Raw genomic sequence first — 26,357 nt, forward strand, 5'->3', positions numbered from 1 at the left:
CTTGAGGCTTCTTTTTCTCTTATGACATTTGCCAATTTTTTAGTGTTTCAGACTGAGGGCTAAGAGGACAGGCAGAGTTTTGGGCAGTCTCATGGAACTTAGGCAACTTTTACACTTCTTGCCTTTGCATTTGGCAAGAAATCTTTGACAAATCCAATGTCATGAAGCTTTCCCCCTGTTTTCTTCTAGAAGTTTTATATTTTAGGTCTTTTATGTCTTGGATACATTTTGAGTTAATTTTGTATATGGTGTAAGGGAAGGGTCAAACTTCATTCTTTTGCATGTGAATATCCTCTTTTTCCAGCACCATTTGTTGAAAAGAGTATTCTTTCCTTTTGGAATGGTCTTGGCAACTTTGTTGAAAAATCATTTGACCATATAAGCAAGAGTTTATTTTGGGCTGTCTGTTCTCTTCCATGGGTCTATATGCCTGTCTTTATGTTAGTACCACACTGTTTGGATAAGTGTAGTTTTGTAATAAGTTTTGAAATCAGGAAGTGTGAAACCTTCAACTTTTTCAAGATTGTTTTGTCCCTTTGAGGTCCCTTGAGGTTTCACATGAATTTTAGGATGGATTTTTCTATTTCTGCAAAAAAATGTCATTGGGATTTTAATAGGGATTGCTTTAAATCTGTAGATTGCTTTGGGTAGTATTTACATCTTAACAATATTAAGTCTTCCATTCCATGAACATGGGATGTCTTTCCATTTATTTGTGTCTTCTTTAATAGAAACTAAACCTGTGTATGTCTTTCACCTCCTTATTTCCTAACTATTTTATTTTTAAGTGTTATTGTAAATTGAATTGTTTTCTTAATTTCCTTTCGGGATTGTTCATTAAAAGTATATAGGAACACAACTGGTTTTGGGGTGTTGACTTTTGTATCCTCCAACTTTGCTGAATTAGTTTATTACTTCTAACAGTACGCCAAAAGTAGAATGTTCACGGCAGTATTATTTATAAAAGCCAATAACTAGAATGAATCCAAAAGTCTATTAATAGTAGAATGGACAAATAAATTATAGCACTTTCATACAGTGGAATGTTACACCGTAATAAAAGTATACTACTGTTACATGCAATAATGTGGAGTAATCATACAAACATAAAAAGTCATTCTCAAAGAAGTACATACTATATATTTCCATTTTAATTCAAATACAGGAAAAACTAACATGTTGTTTGTAACATTGCTTCTGAAAGTATGTTCCAGAGGCCCTTGCAGGTCCTGGTCCCCAAGATGCTTTTAGGAAATCTGTTGGGCCAAAACCATTTTCATAATAATACTTTGTATGTATGTGCCTTTTTCACTGTGATTCTCTCACTCACAAGTGTACAGTATTCCCAGAGGCTACATGATATGTGTTAATGATTGAAAGCAGAAGCAGATAGGAGGAGAATTCGGATGCCCTCTATTAAGCCAGACATTAAAGAAATTTCCAAAGTATAAAACAACGTCTCCACGAATTTTTTTGGAAGATAGGTATTTACATTAAGATGTGCTATTTATGATAATATGTAAAGGGTTTATTACTATTATAAAGTAAATTTATTTTAAAAATTTCTCATTTTTAACTTCTAATAGGTTAAATAACCCACATAAATAAAAGTTCTCTGGAGTTTTAATAGTTTTTTTCCTGAGACTGAAAAGTTTGAGAAACACTGTTGCAGATGACAGGATAGTGGTTACCTTTGGGTAGTAAAATGGGTTTAATGATTCAAAGGAGACATGCAGGGCTTCTAGAATGTTGGTAATATTGTTTTTTATCTTAGCAGAGGGAGTGTAGATGTGTTCACTTTATGAAAAGTCTTTAAAAGCTATGTATGCTTATACTATTTATATTATCCTGTATATTCTGTTGTATATAGCCTATATAAAGTACTGTTTGCAGATTGTCCATTGACATTCATGGTCTTCCCCATGTCACCAGAAATTTATTTTGCTACCATGAGAGTTCCGCACTGACTAAATGTCATGTAGCATGTTGGTTCACGTTCTAGAATAATCAGATGTGTATTGTTTGGTTTCCTGCTATATCCTATTAATTATTTTTTTCTAGTTTATCTAGAAGTCTACTATATCCTAGTAATTATTTTTTCTGACAGTATGTTTATCACTCTCATAGGAAGAATCCTGTCCATTTTCAACACTTCAGTCACCCTGGTGATAGTGATTATGGAGGTGTACACATCACGTGTCAAGGTGAGGCTGATGACCGGCCCGAATGTCCCTATGGAGCATCTTGTTATAGGTGTGTAAACCCGAAGTGTTTGGTTATACTCCTTTTCTGCTTAATCTCTGTTACTTATTCAGGAGAAACTGCAGGCAAGCGTCTCATCTCAAGCCTTTAACTTTTAGTTTTTAAACTTCCATAGGTAATAGGTTTTCATTTTGTTAATAGGTAAGATTGTAATGTTTCTTTTAGATAATTCTAAATTGTTGAAGTTATTAACATTATAAATGCCTAAAATTTTTCCTCATTTCTAACTTTCTAAAGTGTAAATCAGATAATTTAAAAGCTGTCAGTGCTACCCTATTATACCTTCTATCCAGACTCCTTAGTTTGACATAAATCAATTCAGGATGCTTTCTCTGCCTCCCTCAACGCCTCCCAGTCCACCATTCTTGCCAGCACATGAAACTCAATCCTAAAAGGAAACAGTACCTCCCCTCTCTCCTTCCATAGCATCTTGTACTCGCCTGTATCATGCACAGTAGAATTTATCTCATGAGATTGTGTTTAGTTCTTTCCTGGATTGGCTTCTCCTCCAGACAGTAAGTTCCTTGACAGTAAGGACTTTTTTTTTTAAGCATCTTTATTTCTTTTTAAATTTATTTCCTTTTTATTTATTTATTTTCTTTCTTTTTTTGGCTGCATTGGGTTTTAGTTGCGGCATGTGGAGTATTTGTTGAGGCGTGCGGGATCTTTTGTTGCAGTGCAGGCTCTTCGTTGTGGCACGCGGGCTTCTCTAGTTGTAGAGTACGGGTTTTCTCTCTCTAGTTGTGGCACTCAGGCTCCAGGGCGTGTGGGCTCTGTAGTTATGGCACGCAGGGTACAGAGCGCATGGGCTCTGTAGTTTGCAGCACGTGGGCTCTCTCATTGAGGAGCACAAGCTCAGTAGTTATGGCGTGTGGGCTTAGTTGCCGCGCGGCATGTAGGATCGTAGTTCCCAGACCAGGGATTGAACCTGCGTTCCCTGCATTGGAAGGCAGATTCTTTAGCACTGGACCACCAGGGACGTCCCTCCAGTAAGGACTTTTTTATCTGCAACTTTGTTGACTGAATGAATGAACTTGAAATAAACTACCAAAGAAAGAAGTAGGATTCCATTCTTAGAGAGCTTTAATTCTAGACAACTGTCTTTCTTAGATAATTTTGGAATACAGGTTACTGAACCTACTGCCGTTTTTGAAATTGTTGCTATTTCTATGATTTGGTTTTCAATAAGAAGGCAGAGTATATGCCCAGTAGTGGGATTGCTGGGTCATATGGTAGTTCTATTTTTAGTTTTTTAAGGAACCTCCATACTCCATACTGTTCTCTATAGTGGCTGTATTACATAGTGGCTGAATTTACATTCCCACCAACAGTGCAGAAGGGTTCCCTTTTCTCCACACCCTCTCCAGCATTTATTGTTTGTAGATGTTTTGATGATGGCCATTCTGACTGGTGTGAGGTGATACCTCATTGTAGTTTTGCTTTGCATTTCTCTAATAATTAGTGATGTTGAGCATCTTTTCATGTGCCTCTTGGCCATCTGTATGTCTTCTTTGCTGAAATGTCTATTTAGGTCTTCTGCCCATTTTTTGATTGGGTTGTTTGTTTTTTTGATATTGAGCTCCATTGTGTATTCTTGCCTCCTTTATCAAAGATAAGGTGACCATATGTCACCTTATTTGGGTTCCACGTAAGTTAAGCGAAAAAAACCTCCTTGACCATATTTCCGCATGCAATTCTCTACTTAAGCGTAACAAAAACGTTTCGTTTTTAAAACAAATTGTGACAGGCAATGAAAAGTGTACACTGTACACTTTTTTTGTACAGTGGATACTGTACAATAATGTGGGACGGAAGAGATCGTGGGGCAAGCGAAATGAACCGCCACCAACCACACCAAAGGTCGGTCTTCATCCAAAGAAGGTGATGTTGTGTATATGGTGAGAGTCCTCTATTATGAGCACCTTCCAGAAAACCAAACGATTAATTCCAGCAAGTACTGCTCCCAATTAGACCAACTGAAAACAGCACTCGACAAAAACCATCCGGAATTAGTCAACAGAAAACGCATAATCTTCCTTCAGGATAATGCATGACCGCGTGTTTCTTTGATGACCAGGCAAAAACTGTTAGAGCTTGGCTGGAAAGTTCTGATTCATCCGCCATATTCACCAGACATTGCACCTTCAGATTTTCATTTATTTCGGTCTCTACAAAATTCGCTTAATGGAAAAAATTTCAGTTCCCTGGAAGACTGTAAAAGGCACCTGGAACAGTTCTTTGCTCAAAAAGATAAAAAGTTTTGAGAAGATGGAATTATGAAGTTGCCTGAAAAATGGCAGATGGTAGTGGAACAAAGTGGTGAATATGTTGTTCAGTAAAGTTCTTGGTGAAAATGAAAAATAAGTCTTTTATTTTTACTTTAAACACCAAAGGAACTTTTTGGCCAACCCAATACTATGATACCACTATTAAATAAATCTTTAATATCTCAATATTCTGTCAGCTATCCCAATTCCCTCATAGTGTCATAATATTTTTTTTTCCTTTTGTATCTTTGCATCCAGATCCAGTTAAGGTCCATGTATGACAAAAAGTGGCCATGTTTCTTAAGTTATTTAATCGATAGGTTGCTCTTTGTTTTTTCCCTTGCAATATATTTGTGTAAGAAAGCTGACCATTTGTACTGAGGAGTATCCCTTAGTCTGGATTTTGCTGATTGCATTACCAAATTGTCATTCATTATGTTCCCTTGTATTTCCTCATAACTGATGGTTAGAAGCTAGTTATGTGTTTGTTACAGATCTCTTACTTCTAGTAGTACTTTGTCTCTGAAACACTACCTGAGTTAGAGATTTCACTCTGCCTTTTTGAAGATTCAGATTCAGAACTTAAGCCTCTCAGACCTCCCAGGAACTCAACAAATATTTCTTGGGAAAAATCAGCCTTGTGTTTGGGGTTCCTTTAGTTTCTAGACTGTTGTGACAACCCCATGAGATCATGATATGCTGTACTAATTTCTCTTTCCTAAAATAGTGTGCCTCCACTTGGTCCAAATCTTATCCTTAGCCCACACTAAGATTTGTCAAAGGCTTCTACGGAAGAAAGGAGCCAGTTATTGTCAGCTCACCTAGGAAGGACTTTTTCCTCTTTGGAATTTTAGATAATATAAAATTCTCATTGCTCCCACAATTCTCTCATAAATATATTTTTAACCATTTATCAAGGGTTTTTTTCTAGTTGTTGAAACAAGAGTATTGGTCTGCCATGATGTCCTGCACCCTTTGCAGAAGCAAAATACAAATATGCCTATTCTCGAGGAGAATAAAAACAAAATGCAAAGCCTTGCTAAGAATAATGATGTCAAAAATTGCTGCCTTTATTTCATCAATCTCTTTAAATGGGGGCAGAGTAGGGAGTAGTCAAGAGAAATTACTCAAAGGCCAGTGACTCACATGTACTAGTAGAAACTTTCATATCTATATCTAAATATATTTATTTGTATGTATATTGTATTTTTCTTTTTCATCTGTTGAGCTGCTTGGTGTCCTTGTTTCCACTTGAAAATAAAATCTTAAGATTTTTTTCTTCCTCATTAATTTTAATTACAGTTTAGAGAGACTCTTGGAGAATGTTAGATATGATTGCTTACTCTGACTACTGTTTTACAAATAAGGGAATGGAAACAAAGAAAGATTGAGTTGCCTAAGACTCCAGAGCTAGTGAGCTCAAAACCAAGTCTCCTCCCTCCTCCAGTCCAGCATTTCTCTGTGTTGTGGCCTGATTCCACCATTGTTAGCGCTTCTAAAGTATTGATAGTGCTTGCCTTTTTAGCCACATGGCAAAATAGCATTTTGGAGTTAAAAAAAAAAACAAAACCCAGATAAAGTACTTTGAAGAAATCATGAATTTTTCAAATCAACAAGATACTAGAAACTAGATTGTAGAAGCATGATATATATTTATATATCCTTTCTTGTCACATGATCATTTTTAGTTAGGCAAAAAACACATCTAGTAAATTTATGTTGTATCATTTCTATAACTAAATTGATATAATGTTATGAGCTATTTTTTCTTTAACACTCTTGATTGGCAAGAATAAATTATTTTTTTAGCCATATACTGTTTAGTGCTGTTAAAAAATGATTTAAAGAAGACAGTTTAGGTGATACAAATTAACTTTAACACTTTATGAAGCAGACAGTCTCCATTTGGAGAAGTGCAACATGGGGCAGAAGACAGGAAGTTTTTATAGGATGAAGAATAAAGAACAAGGAAGAGAAAAATAGAAAATGTCTGATTGGCTGGGGCCCCATAGTCAACCTTGTTTTGGGTGAGAAGGAACAAAGAAATAAGTATAGAGCCCAGAGTTGGTTTGGCCTGTGGGGATTGGCTGACTGGATACACGGTGTCTCTGGTCAAGCAGAGCATTTACAGGGACCTGAAAGTTATCTTAAGTTTCAGTTTGCTGACATGGCACCCTAGGCAGGAGTGGCTCCATCTTTCTTGGTCCTAGATGTTTGTTTCAACAGCGCTAGAATATAAGCCTACTGTATCAGAATGATAAAATGTTCTAAATTAGCTTGCTTAAAAGCAAGTTTTTATATAAATGCATGCCAGATTTTTCCTGTAGCCATAGAAGAAAAATATTGAAGCCTCACTGATCATAAAATAACCCACGAAATCAGCCAGAACTTAATATATTTAGAAAAGTAAAGATATATATGTTCTAAAAGTGAAGTTGTGATAAGCCTGTATTCCATGATGGTTGACACATTTGGAAGAGAGATGAAATTCATGAGCTAAAACATCTTTGTTTGCTTTTTATCTTTAAAAATTTGCCTTCACAAAACAGGATAAGAATTATTCTCAAGTAAAAACAAGTATTCTCTCAAGTGAAATACTAGGTTGGCTTCTAATTTGTTTGCTTCCCAATCTTACCTTCTAATCCCTTGAATGTGTCCAAGTCAGTTTCTCGTTTTGATAAATCTAGGTGATCTCAAATGTTGTATAATACATTAAATAATCTTAATCTTATACTGTATCAGCTACCTAAATTTATATGGTATTGTTTTGTAGTTACAAGTATTGTCGTCTATGGTCAAAGTTTTTATCACTAGAGAGCAAATATGCAAACATAAAACTGTACATACATGGGTATACCTGATTTTCAGACATTTCATCCAATGAGTAAAACATGAGTAAAATAGAAAAACAGATATGGCTCACATATTAATAAATGTATTCTATAGTAAAAATAAAGATTCCCATAGCCCATATAATATAGGAGGTTGATGTTGAAAAAAGGATCTTTAATTATTAAATTTTATTTTTTCTAAAACTACAGGCATTATTAATATTTTCTCTGACATTATACTTTTAAAAATCTAACAAAATTAAATCAACTTGAAAAATGACGATTTGAAAGAACTAAGTTGTTATCATTTTCAGTATCTCACGCATTTAACCAGTTTTTTTCCCTTTGCGCTGTACACTGCAGCCTGTCAGAAGACTCATTCTCTTTAATGCATTTGATTAGCTTAAGGTACTTGTCTAAATTAGAACATTAGATACTTAATGTCCAGGATAATGCAGTGATTGCTGTGCTTGCCTCTGGTGCATAATAGGATTTTTTTCAGTGCATTACTCCCGTTCTTATTTGTTAAATTAAGCACTAAACTTAGACTATATATACACTAAAATGAACAGAATCCATCTTCAACCAGCTTAGTGTAAAAATGTAAAGTCAAACACGTATATTGTCTTAGATTTGTAAAACCTTAGGCAGGCATGTATTATACAAATGAAAGTGTTGTCGCCTTCATGTTTTCCAGAAGCCAATGCCCCATTTTTTTTTTTATTAATTATAATACCTTCTAAGAGGGATGACGTAAGGAAGTGTATCAGTCATCAGCTATAAGTGCTGTCATTGTAGTGAATCTGCAATATGATCTGTATAGTGTGAAAAAACATAAGTGGTTTTGCCACAAGCATAATTCGTTGATATTAAAATTACTATCTTTTTTTATTTGTTGATCCAGATTTATAGCTATGATCTAGTCTTTTGCTATTTTCTCTTTTATTTTCAAAGTGTTCCAAGTTATTGCAGTATTATCTTAATTGATCCTATATGCAAATGTACACCTTAAACTACAAGATACTGATTTTTAGAAGCTGCTTAATAAAAAAAATAGGAATGTGTGTGTTTAGTGTAAATTCATATTATATTATTTGAGGCAAAATAAATAGGTTTTAATAGGGAAACTCTAATTGCCTCGTAGTTGAGATTCCCAGAATCAGTCATGTGAGGCTGTCGATTATTTTATTTGTAGTTAAGAATAATCAAAGTTGATCGCATTTTTATAGGCTCTGCATATATAGGAAGTAACCTGTCATCACTTGCCACGCTCACGGTTTTTTAATCATGTGTAAGAATACAATCTTAGAAGAAAATATCTTACAGTAAATGTTAATCACTGGCTGCACAGTTTTACCTGAGACTTGGCTATAAATTTTTGTTTCACTTCATTTAGAAATAGCAGTAACAACAACAAAAAAGAGGTAGCAGTAACAACATTGCTACTTGACATGTAATGTGTCATATAGCCTTGACAAAATGTGCTGGAGTGTCTTCTGTGGTTTTGTTTTTCTTTCTCCTTTATTTGAATATACATTCTCTTTCATATTAATGTTAGTTTTTCTTTGTTATATTTAGTGTTAATTGCACATGTATACAAATTTTCAGAGCTCTCTTGGCAGAGATAGTAAATTGTAATGATTTTCAATTAGCAGATTGACTACTTTCTCTTATTTTATGCTGGCTTACTCTTTCAGTATTTAATACAGACCATATTTGTTAATTTTCCTTTTTCTCCTAAATTTGAGACTTAAATATTTGAAAACATAGGATTCATGTTTTTGCTTTTGGTTTTAAAATAAGTGTTGAATTTCAGAAGTGCAAGATAAATTATTTTGGAATGAAAACAAACATATAGTATGATCATTTATTCATTGAGTGGATATTGAGCATCTGATGTACTAGTCAGTTTTATAGAAGTTGATGTAAAACAGTACTTTAGGTTCATTTTAAAATTTTGAGTGGTAGGTTTGGTATTAAGTTATCAAATTTTTGGAAGTAAACAAAAATAAAAATTATTATTCTGTTCTTGTCACTGCCTAGTTAATCTTTAGGTAGCTCTTTATGATGGAGAGATAATGGGTTTTTAAATTAGCAGACTTAGGTTCTAGTTATGGTTATGCCAATTCTGTAGCAAAACTTTGAATGTCGTTTGACTTTCCTAGGCTTCAGTTCCTCATGAAAACAAGAAGGTTGGATCATTTATGCTCTGGGGGCCTCCATTCAATAGTGGGGAAATCTAGAACAGAGAGAAATATAGTCATATTCATAAAGTCAGATCAGTTACATTCATGGCTACTCTTCCTTAGCCTTCTTTGCTGCCTCCTTTTTCCCACCTGTAATTATTGCTGAGCCCCAGGGTTCAGTTCTTTGATCCTTTCCCTTCTTACTCCCTAGGTGAGCTAATTCAGGGTAATGGCTTCAGACTCAAATGTTTAAATGCCTGCACTTGGTTGTAAAATAGGTCAAACTTATATCAGAAACAGACCTCTTGATTTTTGTCATGAAAACAACTCTTTCCCAAGTGTTCTCCACCTTTGTAAATGACTTCACCATTCACATAGTGTTTAGGCCCCAAACCAAGACGTGCCCTTGATTCTTCTCTTTTCTTCACATCACGCATTCAATCCATCAGCAGTTCTTGCCATTTCAACCTTTAAATACATTAAGAACCTGACCATTTCCTACTTCCTCTACTTCAGTTGTCTTAGTCATAACCACCATCATCTCTGACCTGGTGTACCGCAATAGCTTCTTAACTGATATCCTTGTTTCTTTTCTTGCCCCTTAATAGTTCATTTTCCACACAGCAACCAGAGCAATTCTCTAAAAATAAGTCATATCATGTTGATTTCTTACTCAGAATCATCCGATAGCCTCCCACAAAACTCTTTACCATGGCTTACAAGTTCTTCTCTGACTTCATTGCCTACTCTTTTCCTTCTCCCTCATTCTCCTTGAGCTATACAAATCTATGTTTTTCCAAATACCCTAGGGCCATAGCAAATTTGAAGACATTTTTTATTTTCTCTTACTGAGTGTTCTTCCTTCAGATATGTATTTGTTATTCATGTGTCTATATCATTAAGACCAGAAATGCTTTGGAAAATGTATATTTTAAAATGTAACAGCTCATAAAACCTGGTGTAGTTATGGATGTATACGTCTATCTTTAGAACCCAAAGATTAAAAAAAGTCAAAAAACAGGATTTTGAGGCCTGCTGAGTTACAGAAAATGCTATTTGTGGAAAAGGTTGATGTAAATCTTTTATGAATGAATTCTAAGTATTTCCATTCATTATTAGGAAAAAGTCCTGGGTGGAATTTTGCATTGTCCTTGAAAGTTATTTCAGATGTTCATATGTCCCCAAAGAGCTGTACAGTATTGCCACTTAGCCTTAACCCAGGGTTATATGAAAAAGACTTTCTGCTTTATTATTAATAACTGATTTTTAAAAATAGGATATGCATGGGCAAATGTTATAAAATATTCTATAAATATGTGAAATGCAATTGGGGAAATATTCAACAATAATAATTATATGTATTATTGAAGGAAAAATTCAGCTTTCTAGTATTAGTTGGCAATTACTTTTACTGGCACATAGAATTTTTAGACATTGTTGGCTATCTTAAAGTAAAATTGATTTCTGTTTCTATAAAAATAGTTGACACCTGTAAAATGCTTAATGGCCTACAAATGTTTATGCACATCACTTCATTTAATGCTTCAAACAACCCTGTGTGAGGTAGGCAGTATTTTCCCTGCTTTACAGATGAGGAAGTGGAGACTTGGTCACAGGACTTGCCCTGAATCACATAACCAGTAAACAGTGTAGTTTGAATTCAGACTCGGTTCTTCTGATCTCGAAACCTGAACCCCTTCCACAGCATAATGCTGGTGATCTAAAGTTTAACAAGCCAGATGAGAACTGGTCCAAGTCACAGTGGCATCTGTCTCTTAAGCGTCTGTGAAGGACACTCTGTGTTCCTGTTAACCGGAGTGATTGATTGACTAGAGCTAAGTGTCCTGTGATGCTGAGCAGTCAGTATCTCAGGAACCTGATTGCAGTGGAGTCTGCTTAATATGGTTGTCGGATTGTCATTGTTTCCTGCGGAAGTAATATGAATTGTTAATGGCAGGAAATTCTAACATATTTTAGTCCTAGGTTTGTGTATAAAGCTTCCGTGAGTGCTTTGATTATTAACTTTGTAGGTGTGAATGCAGAGCAATTTCAGCACATTGACATTCTTTTCAGCCTAATGAGAATAGGCATTCTTTGGCTTATATCCAACAGAAAAACTGCCTTTCAAAGGATAGACTTCTAAAAACATCACGATCCATGGATTACAATTTCCAAAAAAAAAAAAAATTAACATTAATGTAAGAAAACTCATCAGTCTAGAAGTTATTAGAAATCGTGTTTTGTACCAACCAATGAGAATTTTAAACTTTGGTTTGTATTGCAAATGATTTTTTTTTTTTTTTTAAGATTGACATTTTTATTTTATTTATTTATTTATTTATTTATTTATTTATTTATCTGTCTCCGTTGAGTCTTCTTTGCTGTGCGCGGGCTTTCTCTAGTTGCGGGGAGCGGGGACTACTCTTCGTTGCTGTGCGCGGGCTTCTCATTGCGGTGGCTTCTCTTGTTGTGGAGCACGGGCTCTAGAGCGCAGGCTCAGTAGTTGTGGCACGTGGGCTCAGTAGTTGTGGCTCACAGGCTCTAGAGCGCAGGCTCGGTAGTTATGGCACACGGGCCTAGTTGCTCTGCAGCATGTGGGATCTTCCCAGACCAGGGATCAAACCTGTGTCCCCTGCATTGGCAGGTGGATTCTTAACCACTGCGCCACCAAGGAAGTCCCGCAAATGATTCTTTCAAGTTTTTTTCAACAATCATTTTCTTAAGAAATAATACTATAGGTAGCAAAAACAAGTGTCTTTTTTCCTCTTAAATAGGAAAATAGAAAATATTTGATCATTTTGGAAACTCATGTAAAAGCTCAATTAAAAAAAAAACTTTTTGAAGGAAAGGAGTTGATTATATTGTAGTAGGTAGATAATTTATGAAAAATATAGTTGAATGCCACCTTGTAAAAGGTACTCTTGTAAGTGCTATAAAAGATATTCAAAAATGTAAGAAAAACCCATGACCTCTAGCAGCTCATTTGACAGATGATGAGATAATACGTGCGCGTGCACACACACACACACACACACACACACACACAAACATTTGTGTTGAAAATTTAGATGACAGTATAAGAAATTATGTGGTAAGTACCAAACGGTGGATATGGACAAGATGTTCTGGAGATATTTCCCAGTAATTATCAGAGTTGTTTTCCTGCACAAGGTACTTAGACAAGCAGTGTAGAGTTAGAAGAATATTCTTGGCAAAAAGGCTGTGAGCAGTATGGAGATTCCTTAAAAAACTAAAAATAGAACTACCATACGACCCAGCAGTCCCACTACTGGGCATATACCCTGAGAAAACCATAATTCAAAAAGAGACATGTACCACAATGTTCATTGCAGCTCTATTTACAATAGCCAGGTCATGGAAGCAACCTAAGTGTCCATCAACAGATGAATGGATAAAGAAGATGTGGCACATATATACAATGGAATATTACTCAGCCATAAAAAGAAATGAAATTGAGTTATTTGTAGTGAGGTGGATGGACCTAGAGTCTGTCATGCAGAGTGGAGTGAGTCAGAAAGAGAAAAACAAATACCGTATGCTAACACATATATATGGAATCTAAAAAAAAAAGGTCATGAAGAACCTAGGGGCAAGACGGGAATAAAGACGCAGACCTACTAGAGAATGGACTTGAGGACACGGGGAGGGGGAAGGGTAAGCTGGGACAAAGTGAGAGAGTGGCATGGACATATATACACTACCAAATGTAAAATAGATAGCTAGTGGGAAGCAGCCGCATAGCACAGGGAGATCAGCTTGGTGCTTTGTGACCACCTAGAGGGGTGGGATAGGGAGGGTGGGAGGGAGGGAGACGCGAGAGGGAAGAGATGTGGAGATATATGTATATGTATAACTGATTCACTTTGTTATAAAGCAGAAACTAACATGCCATTGTAAAGCAATTATACTCCAATAAAGATGTTAAAAAAAAAAAAAGCTGTGAGCAAGTGCCTATAAATGGCAAAAAATAAAAAACTTTTTTCCCAAAGTAAAAATGAAGGATTGGGCTGCAAATAAAGGTGGAGGGACCTTGAAGGAGAGGATAATTTAACATTCAGAATACTTAACTACTTTACATTTAAATTGCTATGTAAACAAAACATGCCTAAAATTTGTTTTTGAGTATGTGCTTTTGCACATAAATGTGATGATACATTTTTGTTTCTGCTTTGGCTCATTTTCTTATTGAAGTCTATCTATTCTGTGAGTTATAGCATCAAGAAAGAATAAAGTATTTTTGAAAATACCCCAAAACAGGAAACTTTTGAACCTGTCCCAGAGGATATTTTTTCTTCATTTTCAATGAATTAACTAGCAGAATCTCTATTGATATTAACTAATTAATACTTTTGTTTTAAATTGGAAGTTTGATCTCTAAGTTAAATGTGGAAAAGTACCAACTCAGCTAGTTTCTTCTGGTCTACATTGCAGTCTTAACATCTGCCTTTTAATGAAAATAGCAAGTTCTCTTAGGAAAGGATGGAAGCTATTAGCAGAACCTCAGAGAAACAGCTTTTCCCCCTCTAAGGCAGATGGGAATCTGCACATGGAGCTGAAATTTTCTGAGCACAAAATTTCATAACACATATTTCTGCTCTTCCTTTTTGCAATATACCAGTGTAAACTTTTTTCCCTATTCGTTTATTCTGAAATGGCTTGCCTTTTCCTAGGTAGTGTGTGAGGTTAGATTATGTAAATGGAGTATATGAGTGCACCTGTGGATGTGTACCAAGATGATGGGGAACCACCTTCTGCAACTTTTGGGTTGAACCATTACCTCCATCCCCACCATGGTTTCTTTCTTTTTTTTTTTTTTTTTAATTGGGGTATAGTTGTTTTACAGTGTTGTGTTAGTTTCTACTGTACAGTGAAGTAGAGTTCCCGGTGCTACACAGCAGGTTCTCATTAGTTATCTATTTTATACATATTAATATATACATGTCAATCCTGATACTGTGTCTTCATTTGGCCTTTTAAAAAAGTTACTCTTCCTTTCAGTCTTGCTAGCCTGACAGTGGATGTCCACAGTCTTTTAGCTGGTATTTGGTACACAAACTGTACTCGTCTCCATTAACTCACTTGGTTTCATTTCTATACTTGTTTTTAAAGTCTGACATTTAGTTACTTGAAAGTTTCTAAAGCAGCTTTTGAAGGAGGCTCCAGTAGCAAACAATTAAGACCATATTGAACTTTTCAATAATCCTGCTCTGTTAAGGGCAAAGCAGGAAAAGGTTAGGACTTCTTGGTACCTGAAGCAAACATGTATTAAAAGGAAGGAGAAAAAGCTTTAAATCTCAAATGACTGTAGATAGATAATAATAATAATGAGGCATCTGTGTAGAATGTTAACACTTGAAGAATCTTGATGAAGATATATGGAATTTCTGTGTACTAATCTTGCCACTTTTCAGTAGCTTGACATTTTTTCAAAATAAAAAGTCACTCGTATATTTTACCACAATTTAAAAAAAAAAAGATTTTAAAAAGGTTACCAAAAACAGTCTCAAAGGATCAGCAATTTTTTCCAGATTATTGATGAAAAATACCTTTGGTATTAATGTCCCCCATTTTTCTGTTCTACCTCCCCTGATGTCCAACATTAATTGTACTTTAATAAAGACTGAATTAAACAAGTTAATGACCTGTGCCAGCATGTTCAGTAAGGAAAGATCTTCCCACAAAGCAACATGGCAGCTTTGTTCATTTGCAGCTCCCTTCATCACGTTTAAGTTATCCAGTTTATTTCTTTCAACTTTGAAGTTTCTTTTCCATCAAAAGGTCATATTTGGGTTAATTACCCCAAACACACAATCTTTTGGGGAATCTTTTTTCCACTTTTCAAAACTATTGAGTTATGACCCCAGTTAATTGTGTGGTTGCACTCTTGTACTGTGTTTAATGCTCATATTGTAGGAAAATTTACCCCAAAAGAAGAGATATTAGCAATAAGAAATGTCGCTGACACCTGACACAGAGCCTGGCATGTAATAAGTGGCCCATGCCTATTTCTTGGACCACTGATGAATGAATCAATGGCTAACATTAATTACTTACCGCCTACTGTGCCCTTAAACTGAGGACTTATTGTGTATTACTCCTGAATGCTCACAACAGCTTCATATGAACTGTATACCTCAGCACATGTCTACTGTCAGCACTCCCCGGCTCTCCTTTGTCAGTCCCCTAGGAGAAAGGTACCCACCAAGTGGGTCATGATCAACCAGTTGCTGCCTTGGGGTTTTGCTGCCTGGGTAGTTTTGTACTTTGTGGAGAATGTGTTGTATACACAGTGTACCCAAACATTTGTTTAATGAAATGATAGAAGCGATCATCAATATATATAATCAAAAGTAGATATTCAAACAGTAGTTTCTGTTTGACTTTGGGATATGTTATTATAAATTTCTCGATGCAAACTGGCTTTCTTGTTTTCTCATAACAGTTGATTGGTGTTCTTTGGAGAGACATGACTTACATGCTTTTGTCTTTGGATTCTAGAAGAGCCTTAGAAGTATCCTTTTAGATATTACACACACACACACAATTTGATATTTTGTGTTATATACTTTACTAATTTACCTCATATCTTTATATATGTGATATATGGCATTGACATTTTAGAAATACAGTATATTGTATTATATTTTATTTGTCTCATACTGCCTTTCTGTAGAATGTCAGTCATGAGGGCAGCACTTTATCTGGTTCATCACTCTGTCTTTGCATCTAGAAGTATGCCTGGCATGGAGTAGGCACTCAGTAAATGTAATTAAAAAGCAAATGCTTTGTACAGCATGGTGACTATAGTTAACAGCAACAACAGTAACAAAGCAAATGCTTTTCAATAAGAGGTTTACTGCTAATTTTATTCATAGGTTAATGAGTGCTCTAGTTTAATTTAAATAGTCCTATTCCTTTTCAGTGATTGTCAAACTAGACCTTATATTTGCTTTCTTTCTTTTTTTTCCCCCCCTTTTTTTTTTTTTTTAAAGGAAGAATCCCCAGCACAAGATAGAATATAGACATAGTACATTTCCAGGTAAGTAATTTTCCTTCAGGAAACTCCAAATGAAACCTTCAAATGGATTCTCCTGTTAAACCTAGATACAGTTTCCAGTTATTGTGAATTTTTTTAATCTCTGCTTCTGTGAATTTGTTGAATTGCTGATTTTAATAATTTTCTTAGATTTAATAACTGATGAGTTTTTATATAGCAGACGTTTTATATAATCATTGTCCAACAATATATATTTGCCTTGGTATCTGCTATGATTCTTTTGTTTGCAGGTACCTTAAAACAAAATCTCAAACTGGCCTAAATGATAAAGAGATCATATTGGCTTGTATAACTGAAAAGTCCAGAAGTAAGGCTAGATTAGACAAGATTTGTTGCTTTGGCTCATTAATAATGTCAATAATGTCACCAACAACCCAATTTCCTTCCATCATCCTGTCTTTAGAGGGGTGATTTTTATCCTAAGACTGGCTCCTCTCCCCACCAAGGAACTATATGCATCCTTATTCAACTGGCTAAACTCCATTTAACATGGTAAACTCCCCATGTTTACATGTAAGGAGAGAGAGAGAACAACTTTGACTATCGCTATTCCTAGGAAAAATCATAAAATTAACTTTTTTAAAACTGGCTTAGGTTACGTTCTTATTCTTGAATTAATCACTGTGACCACTGATTAGTTTGTTCCACCCTTGGAACCAAGGCAGAGTGCCTTTCTTCAGAACCACAGGGATCCCAGTAGAAATAATTACCCCAAACGCACAATCTTGGGGAAGGAGAAGGGGAGATAGACACCAGAGATGCAACTATCGAATGACCGTCAGTCCTGTTTACATCAGTCTGTTTTACCTTCTGTTTCCCCTGCTTCTGAACTCTAATATTTTTTCCCTTTAACAAATTCTGGCTTCTTCGTATCATTTATATAATGCAGAGGCCAATTCAGCATCCAGTATTTCTGCCCACAGAGTGAGAGAATAAAATGTACTATCCAGGCTATGCCCACTTGCCTTTGTATATGTATAAACGCAGCCAACTTGTAACCAAGTGATAAAAATAATTAATTTCACCACAAGGGAAATTCTATTTGCTATTTGTTATTGAAACACACTTCAGTGCTTTAATACTCCAGATACAGATTTAATCACTTTATCTGAGCTAATATGGTACGGAGTTTATATGTTATACTTTTCTTTATTGGGGCTGTATCTAAAGCTATAGCATTTATGGTTGTTAAATTAACTTTCCTTTGAACAATAATGTAATAATATTTGATTAAAACTCTATTTTATTGACAAATTTCAGCACTGCCCCATGAAAGAGCATATGACACATTTGTATATCTTTATAGAACTAGGAACCATTTTCCTAAAACCATCAATATGCATCATATGGCATAGTTAAAAGTATCTGAATTTTCTTTGAAAAATCTCTTTGAATTATCATTGAAGTGTCTTCTGAATGAAGAACGTATTTTTAGAACAATTAACTTTTCTTAAGAAAAACTTTATTTTGTTGGAAAGACAGTTTTTTTTTTTTAAGTATGATATTTTAATGTAACAGTTTAGCCTTATACATTTAATATAGTTTCAAGAGTTGTTATGTGGCAATATAGTCAGAATATCTCTTCCTACTCTAAAAACCTATAAATTAAGGTGTCTGGGGTATTTAAAATATTAAATGTTGAGGTCTCATATTTCTTAATTTAAAGATATCTAAAATAAAACTCTAACATACTTGTTTTTCTTATTTCCCAAATCTTTAAAATTTAACATTACCCAAGATCTTAATCTGATTTATGTAACAATTCATTTACTCATTCACTCATTTATTCATTTATTATGTGTCTTCCAAGTGAGCAAAGTTACAGAGATACATGAGAACCAGCTCTGGCTCTACATGCTTGGGGTGAGATGCTCTAAAATCTTGGAGGAAAGGGATGGAGCACTTTTTGCCAGGGTTTATCAGGGTAAACTTGATAAGGGAATTTTAAGTTGGTCTTTAAGATGGTAGGATTTCAATTATCTTTGTTTCTTAGCTTTGCGTGGGTGGGTATAGGACATCCCAGACAAAGTGAATAATAGATCAGTCAAGGACATTGAGTAGAAAATGGAAAGTTGTGTTTGGAGTTAGAAGGTGGATCAGTTTAACTGACAGGGAGAGTCTCTGTAGTTACTGTGAATGATACTAAAGGGATGTATTGAGGTCAGATTATAGAAGCTCTTGAAAGCTAGACCAAAGAGGTATGTGCACTGACAAATAATTGTGAGCCAGTATTTTACCCCTGATGATGAGCAGTCTGAATTAGAGTAGGGGAAGCCTTCTGGAGATTAGTTAGGTAGTTGAATAAAGGACCAGAACTAGGCTACCATGGAAGTAGGAAGATAGGATTGGATGCAGGTGAGATTTTGAAGGAAGAGTGAGTAGGATTTGCCAGCTGATTGGTTGTGGTGTGGGGGGTGGGATGAGGTAAAGGAAATAGGAATGACTGAAAATTAAAGTACAAATGATCAGGAGACTGGAGATGATAATAGAGATCGGGAGGAAGAACTAGGTAGTTTGTGGGGTTTTTTTTTAACACGTTAAATTTGAGGTGGGGTATCATAAATACATAATAAAACAATAAAAGTTAATATAGACCCATATACTATATACCAAATACTATAGAATTTTATAATACAGAATAAATACATGAAATTCTTATTATTTAATTTCTGATTTGTAACACTCCTAAAACACTTCAGTTTGTAAAGTTCTTCCACACATGTAACAGTTTATGCAGTGTATTCCGATTTTTGTAGGTTTGACTGCTGTCATCTGTTAAGCTCCTTGTATATCTAATTGGTTTAAAATTTCACTAACTTTCCACACTTTTTCATAGTGCTGCAGTTTTAGCACAACGTATTGAATACAAGAGTAATCAATGCCAGGAAAATTTTATTTTAAACTTTCTTAGCTACCTTACTTGTTGACAGCATTTGAAAGAAATTATCATCAGCATTTTATTTCCTGATTATTGGAGTCATTCTTTCTGGCTTTGATTATTATGTGATAGACATGATTCTAGGTGATCAGTACCATTCATGGCTCAAAATTTAGAATGTCCTACTGATAGCTATTTTCATATTTCTCTAGTTCTGCAGTTGTATGCACACATGTGCTTATGTAGACTTTTTTCTTTTCAGAAGTAGAAATTAAAAGATCTAGAAAGAAAGCTATTCAGGAAGGTTGGTGAAACTTAAATGAGATTCTGTAAACTGCTGCTTACTGTGGGGAAACCTGAAAGATTTTGGAACATAAAAAAGGCTAATGCAATGGTGTTTTAAAAAAGAAATAAACTTAATGTATAATAAAGTGGATCAGACCTGCACAAACTGCTTTCCCGAAGTTAAAATATGAATACCCAACTAGTAGCTTGGTCTTTAGTAGTAAAATGAGGCATTTAAAAATGTTTATTCTTATAGTGTGTAGTAAGCTTTCATCTTTAGAGATACTGGGCTAAAGTATTTTTTCACTTAAATGAAAATTATTATCCTAACTAGTCCTAAGATATACTGGAAAAGAAAGGAAAATAAAACCTGGAGAATTATTGATGTTAAGCTGTAATGAGACATCTGTCTTATTATTGCCTATTACCAGAAAACTATTTGGAGAAAATCAGCAATTTGGAAAGATTTTTTTCTCCATGTAAAAATCTTCCAGCATGCATGTGACACAGTATACTCTTCAGTAGCTCTGCAGACTTGGTTCTTGGGATAAGACTTTGATGGTGAAATTTAAATTGTACAGGAAATATTGTATACAAACTTCAGAGTTGTCATTCTGTTATTATAAATTCCTCTGCATAAATAGAAAAGTCAGAAATTACCATATCCTAATACCAAATAGTTAATAGCATGTTGTTTCAAATATGTTAAAGAGTTTGTTACTTTTTCTAGAGGTTGTTATTTTTCATTATTATGGTAGAACAGTGTTACCCATCAGTTTTTTTTAAAAAGTGACAGCTTATTTCTCTTGTGCTGCTTTCAAGTAGTCAAGCTGTCAGCCTGTCTCTACATTTCATATTCCTGTAGAGAAAATGAAAATTCCTGCTTTGTCCTTAAAATTAGAACTTTGGAGTTGGAAAGGATATTTGAGGTCATTTAATCAACATCCTTTGATTAACAGATAAAAAGATAAATTCCATTAAATGCCTTGTTCATTGTCATGGGCTTCATGACGCAGATCTTTATACTTCTACCCTCCTAGTCTATCTCTTTTTCTTAAACCATGCTATTTTTTAAAGAGACTTCTTGTTGGGGGAGGGGAATGGAACACCACATAAAAACAGCAGAAACTAGCAGCTAGAAACTTAAAAGTGACTTATGTGAAGATAGAGGAAAAATTATTCCTTCCAAGCTCACCTTGATTTGGAAGAAACAAGCTCACTTCTGATTTCTTAGACATGCTCAACAATTATATTTCAAATAAGGTAGCTGCAATGTAAGAAAATGCTAAATGTAGGCTCTTATTTTTTCAAAAACGGTATTACACTATTTAATTCTGTGGAAATCTGTTGGAAGTCACAACTACAAAAAATAAAACTACAAAAATTATTTTTTGCTATTGATTAAAAACATTAAACAGCTACTACTCCCTCTCCTGTTATTTTTGTACTTCAGTAAGCTTTTCACTAACCATGGTGTTCTGTGTACACTTTTGGGGTCTTGGCTTGGGATCTTCTATGATGTAACTCCCATGACTGAGTTGTCTGATTTTCTAACCAACAAGCTTCCTTGTCTGAGAGGCTTTCTTTGAAATTTGTGTGTAGCAAACAGGAGGGTTTATATGAACTTTACTGGCTTCATCACTTTAAATCCAGATATTCAGATACCATGCTTCAGCTTGCTCAGAAAATACTTCCACGGGTGTTTTCTCTTGCTTTCTCTGAATTCCCTTTGCATAAAAACTTACTAATTGTTATGGTAAAGACAGACATTTTATTCCTAGGTTAGGTGCTAGTCATATTTATTTCAGAACCATGCCTCCTGAGATTATTCCCACGATTCAGGAAATCATGAAATAATTCAGATCAACAGGTGCGCTGATTCAGAGCATTTTCCAAGGAAGTAAAGTTTCGTTATCTCTATGGCCCAGTTACACTGAAAGGCAGAAACTTATTTCTCTAAAAATACCTTCAGCACTTAAAAAAAAAAACCCCTCCCATCTGGATGGCATTTGTATTGTGGAATATTTAAAGTCACTACTACAGAATTTGCTACAAGAGGGCCCACTTAATTGATTCCACAAAGATGTCAGCATTCAAAAGCCTGAAATGTCGACCTGGGACCACTAACAAAGGACACAGAGCTGAGTTCTGGCACTGACTTGCCCTTATCAGGACTTTGGCTCTTCAGGTGCTTTCACTTAAAGCACAAAGTACCCGTTCTGGAGTTTGACTACCAGCTACATTGAGTTCTGTTACCTATGGTTTTTTCAGATTCTGAACCTCCTGTTAAAAGAACATTAATGTGATGTTTACGTAAACATCAAGTGTAATGATAATTTGATAGAGAAAAACAAATTTTTGATGAAACAAGTGTAAGTCTTCTGATTAATACATCCTTATCGCTTGAACAAATGAGCCTACCCAGTAAGTTGCTAAAGATTTCCAGCATTCATTGAGACTTAAAGCTCCTTCAATTAGCAGGATTTAAATAAAAGTCTTTAATGTAATACATTGTGTTGACAGGCAGGCTCGTGATTAAAAGTGTAGGTTGAAATAAGAAGGGTTTCTGTAAACTAAAGGTGTTCAGCAGTTGATTCGCAAATGGTTCATTTGTTCATTCATATATTTAACAAATATATGTATATAAAGTGCCTTGTACGTGTTAGGCACTGTTGTAGGAGCTGAGGATACAATAGAGACAAAGCCTTGCTTTTGTAGTATTTCACGAAAGTGGACAGTGCGCATGTTAACAATTATATCATGTCATGTAGTGATAATTGCTAAGAAGAAAAATAAAGCTTTGTAAGAGGACAGAATGGCAAGGGTGTGCATGGGGGTGGGGGGCAGGTCCCATTTCAGATAGAACAGTAAAAGAAGGACTCTGTTAATTTGACATCAGAGCAGAGGGCTGAAGGAGAGAGCAAGCAGGTGATTCTCTGAGGGAAGAGTATGCCAGGCAATGGGAATGGTGCTTCAAAAGCCCTGGAGATGATCCTGCTTGGACTATTCAAGGAGCAACGAAGAGAGGGTAGGATTGGAACAAAGTGTAAGTGAAGAATGGTAGATGAGATCAGAAAAGCTAGAAGTGAGCCAGTTTTGTAGGGTCTTGGAGGCCAAGAGCTACAAATGAGGACTTCAGATCTTATTTAGAGTGAGATAAAAAGCTATTGGAAGGTTTTCTGACTTCTTTGTGGAGAACAGATAAGAGTGGAAGTAGGGAACCCAGTTAGGAGGATATTGGATTAGACCAGGAAGAAAATGGTGGTATAGGGACCAGGGTATTGGAGTGATGTGAGAAGTGGTGGATGTATTTTGACAGTACAGCCAATAGGATCTTTTGACATATTAAATATTACAGAGGATATTCATGGGTAACTCCAAGATTTCTTGCCAAAGCAGCTGGAAGGTTAGAAAGTTAGAGGAGTTATACATTCAGGATTGATAAGAGAATGACCAGATTTGGGTGAAATACCTCAAGAGTTTTGTTCTGGAAATGTTGAGTTTCAGATTTCTGTTAGTCACCAAGTAGAGATAATACATAGTGAGATAAATGAGTCTGGAATTTAGGCAATGGTCAGAGCTTAAGGTATAATAAATTTGGGAATTTAGGATATATAACTAGGTGGAATCATTCTAAGGAGTATGTTAGAGAAGAGGTCCCAACCTGAAATTTGGGCACTCCAAAATTTAGTGGTTGGAAAGATGAGGAAGATCCAGCAAAGGAAATGGAGAAGGAACAGCCAATAAAGTAGGAGAACCTGAAGTTGTTTCAGCTTTATATATATTTTTCTTATAAATCTGCTAAGATAATTTCAGAATTTGAAAGGAAACTCTTTATTGAGATGTCATTAGTTATATATACGAGATACTTCCAAGAGTAAAATGGACAAGAACAGAAATACTGCTGTTCTTCCCTCCTCACTCCCTTCCCCATCTGCAAACTACCCTCTAAATGTTTTTCAATTGAATTCTATCATAAAAGTTATATGGGGAGTCAAGATTAGTTAGACATAAAACATGCCCTCAGGATGCTTACAGGAGATAAGAAGTGTACAAAAATAGATATAATGCCAGACTTCCCGTAAGGAACTGGTGTGCTTCTTATGCTAATGAGAATTGTGCAAATTATTATGTAGCCTTTTTAGCCTTGGCTATCAAGAAACTCGGGGAGAAATTTGATGCTCAATTTATATGAATTATGTTAAAAATTGAGGTTGACATATATTCTGCTTTCTTTGTTCTTAGTTTCTACTTTTATTTGTATTTTTATTGTCTCATTATTACTGTTATAAGCTATCTCAAATCCTCTTGGAATGAGTAGTGATTATTAAGAAAAATATAATTGTCTGGGCTATGGAAGTTAAGAAGACAGATAAATTACTTCCTTTGTCATCATTCTCCCATCAAATTTTTTCCCCATCAAATTTCTTAACTTTCATTTAAGTTATATCTATTACATATGAACGTTTTAGGAAGAAGTTAGCTAAAGCATATACAAAAGTACAAACATTTTTAACCCATACATTTGCTCTTCATCACAGGGATTGTCCTCTTCCATTCAGAAGATTTCCAGATAGAATCTTCCTACCTGTTTCTTAAATGCTCCACATCATCCTAGAGTCTCTCACTGCCTTATTTTAAACCAACTCTGTTGCTCACTGTGGAAAGAAAATAAAACAGAGGAGGATGAGGGAAGAAATGAGTTTTGAGACAGAAGAATTCTAGAATTGTAATTCTACTATTATAATGTTATTTAGAAATCTGTAAATTCTAATGGCTGTAATCCTAGTCTTATTAAAGCATGAGCTAAATTTTCCAAAGTATGTAAGCTTATATTTCCTCATTTGGTCACAACCCTGGTGTGTCAATCAGATTGTGCTAGGTTTGCAGCGATAACAAACAGTCCTCAAATTTTAGTGCCTTACAACGATAAATAGGTGTATTTCTCCTTCATGTTACATGCATGTAGCTGCATGTTGGCTGTGGCTCTGTCTCATGTGTGTTCTCATCCTGAATCCAGGCTGAAGGATCAGCCTCTATCTGGGATACACTGTTCTCCTAGCAGAGGGGAAATGGCAATAGCAGAACCACAGAAAGGCCCTTAAAGCTTCTCCATGGAAGCTGTTACTTCCACTCACTTTTCTTTGGCCAAGTCTGATGTCAGTGGGGGTGGGTAAATAGAATCACATCACAGGGAGCGACAGTGGATTACTGGGACAAAAATACATTCTACCACAGTGGAAGATAGGGTAGCATGAATATGATTATGATATTATTAAGGAACCATTATGATGAATCTCAGGGGACATTTTAGTCTTGGGAGCCTCATGGTAGGAAAAGTTAGAATTAAGCAAATGTTTCAAAAAAAGTTAGAATTATAACAAATGAGAGCTTTAGCCCCCTTTCTAGAAATTTGTAGTAGTTAGCTTTGTATTAAGTAAAATTAATTCTTCTTGGCAGAAAAGGATATTTTACAGTTAGATGTTTCTAATCCCAGGTTGAGTGGCAATTGACGTGTTATGTACTAAACTGTTTTTCAGTGAGAAACATTTCAGATGAAGATGACAATGTTGGGCAACCCAGTGAGTACAACCTGAATGACAGCATTATAGATGATGAGGAAGAAGAATATGAGCCAACAGATGAAGATTCCGACTGGCAACCAGGAAAGGAAGACCTAGAAAAGGAAGATATGGAAGAGCTTTTGAAGGAAGCAAAAAAGTTTATGAAAAGAAAAAAGTAACTCTTCTCTGCAGTAATATATGGCTCATATTTACCATTTCTTTGTGGAAAAATAATTCAGCAACTAAGGAAGCACTTAAGTGATAATTGTTTTCCTTCTTTTTATAGTTATGACTTTACTATTGACTCTTTACAAGTGAAACACTAAAATGTCAGCCTTCAGTGTAGTGGATGGAATTTGTTTTGTTGCTTTGCTTTTTCTATCCTATTTAAAGCATCTGGAAATAATAAGCAGACAGAGAGTTAAAAAGAAATAATTGATATTTTTCATGTACTTTGTGTGTTTATAATAAAAGTAAAAGCCATAGGTTGCACAAAACATTGGTCTCTTTTCTTTTTTCCAAAGATTCTGTCTTTATATAGAATACTTATGCCAGTATAACCAAGCAGATTACATAATTGGTGGGAAAGCATGCTTCTTTCATTCCTATTAAAGTAATTCTTCAAGCAGAACCAGGCTTTAAAAAATAACAGCCATCATATAATGGCTTTTATTTTTTCTAGAACCCTAGATGTGAGCTTTGCAATTTCATTTACCACTTTTATTCTTTGAAACAGGGAAATCAGTACCAAGTGGATACTGCAAATAGATTCAACTAGACTGTAGAAGAGAAATGTCCACCATGTTGGGGATGTTATTTTGTGTCCCAACTCTGTAATTTACTGTATGTCTGAGTTTAAAAGTATTTAGGAAAACTCAAAGAATTTGACCATTTCTTTTTCAAACTGAAGTCCTGCCTGATTATTTTAGCTCTCAATGTGCTGTCCTTACATTAAGAATAAAGAAATTATTTTTAACCATAATTTTCTCAAATGATATTAGTTCCT

At 35.1% G+C, this 26,357-nt stretch overlaps 1 protein-coding gene across 5 annotated transcripts in view; it reads left to right on the forward strand.

The window, feature by feature from the left end:
• The window catches only part of APLF (aprataxin and PNKP like factor), a 100,144-nt gene extending 74,333 nt beyond the window's left edge, over positions 1-25,811 (forward strand). Inside the window, exons 8-10 of one of the 5 annotated variants that reach the window (XM_061210807.1) lie at positions 2,128-2,253; positions 16,560-16,606; positions 25,328-25,809. In XM_061210807.1, coding sequence (XP_061066790.1) covers positions 2,128-2,253; positions 16,560-16,606; positions 25,328-25,530 — 376 coding nt within the window. In that variant the 3' untranslated portion in view covers positions 25,531-25,809. Of the gene's footprint in view, positions 1-2,127; positions 2,254-16,559; positions 16,607-25,327 lie in introns of all 5 variants that reach the window. The other 4 variants (XM_061210810.1, XM_061210811.1, XM_061210808.1 and 1 more) reach the window with 4 other exon arrangements.
• The last annotated feature ends 546 nt before the right edge of the window (positions 25,812-26,357 follow it).

This window comes from Eubalaena glacialis, chromosome 14, assembly GCF_028564815.1.
Source record: "Eubalaena glacialis isolate mEubGla1 chromosome 14, mEubGla1.1.hap2.+ XY, whole genome shotgun sequence".
Classification (NCBI taxonomy): Eukaryota; Metazoa; Chordata; class Mammalia; order Artiodactyla; family Balaenidae; genus Eubalaena; species Eubalaena glacialis.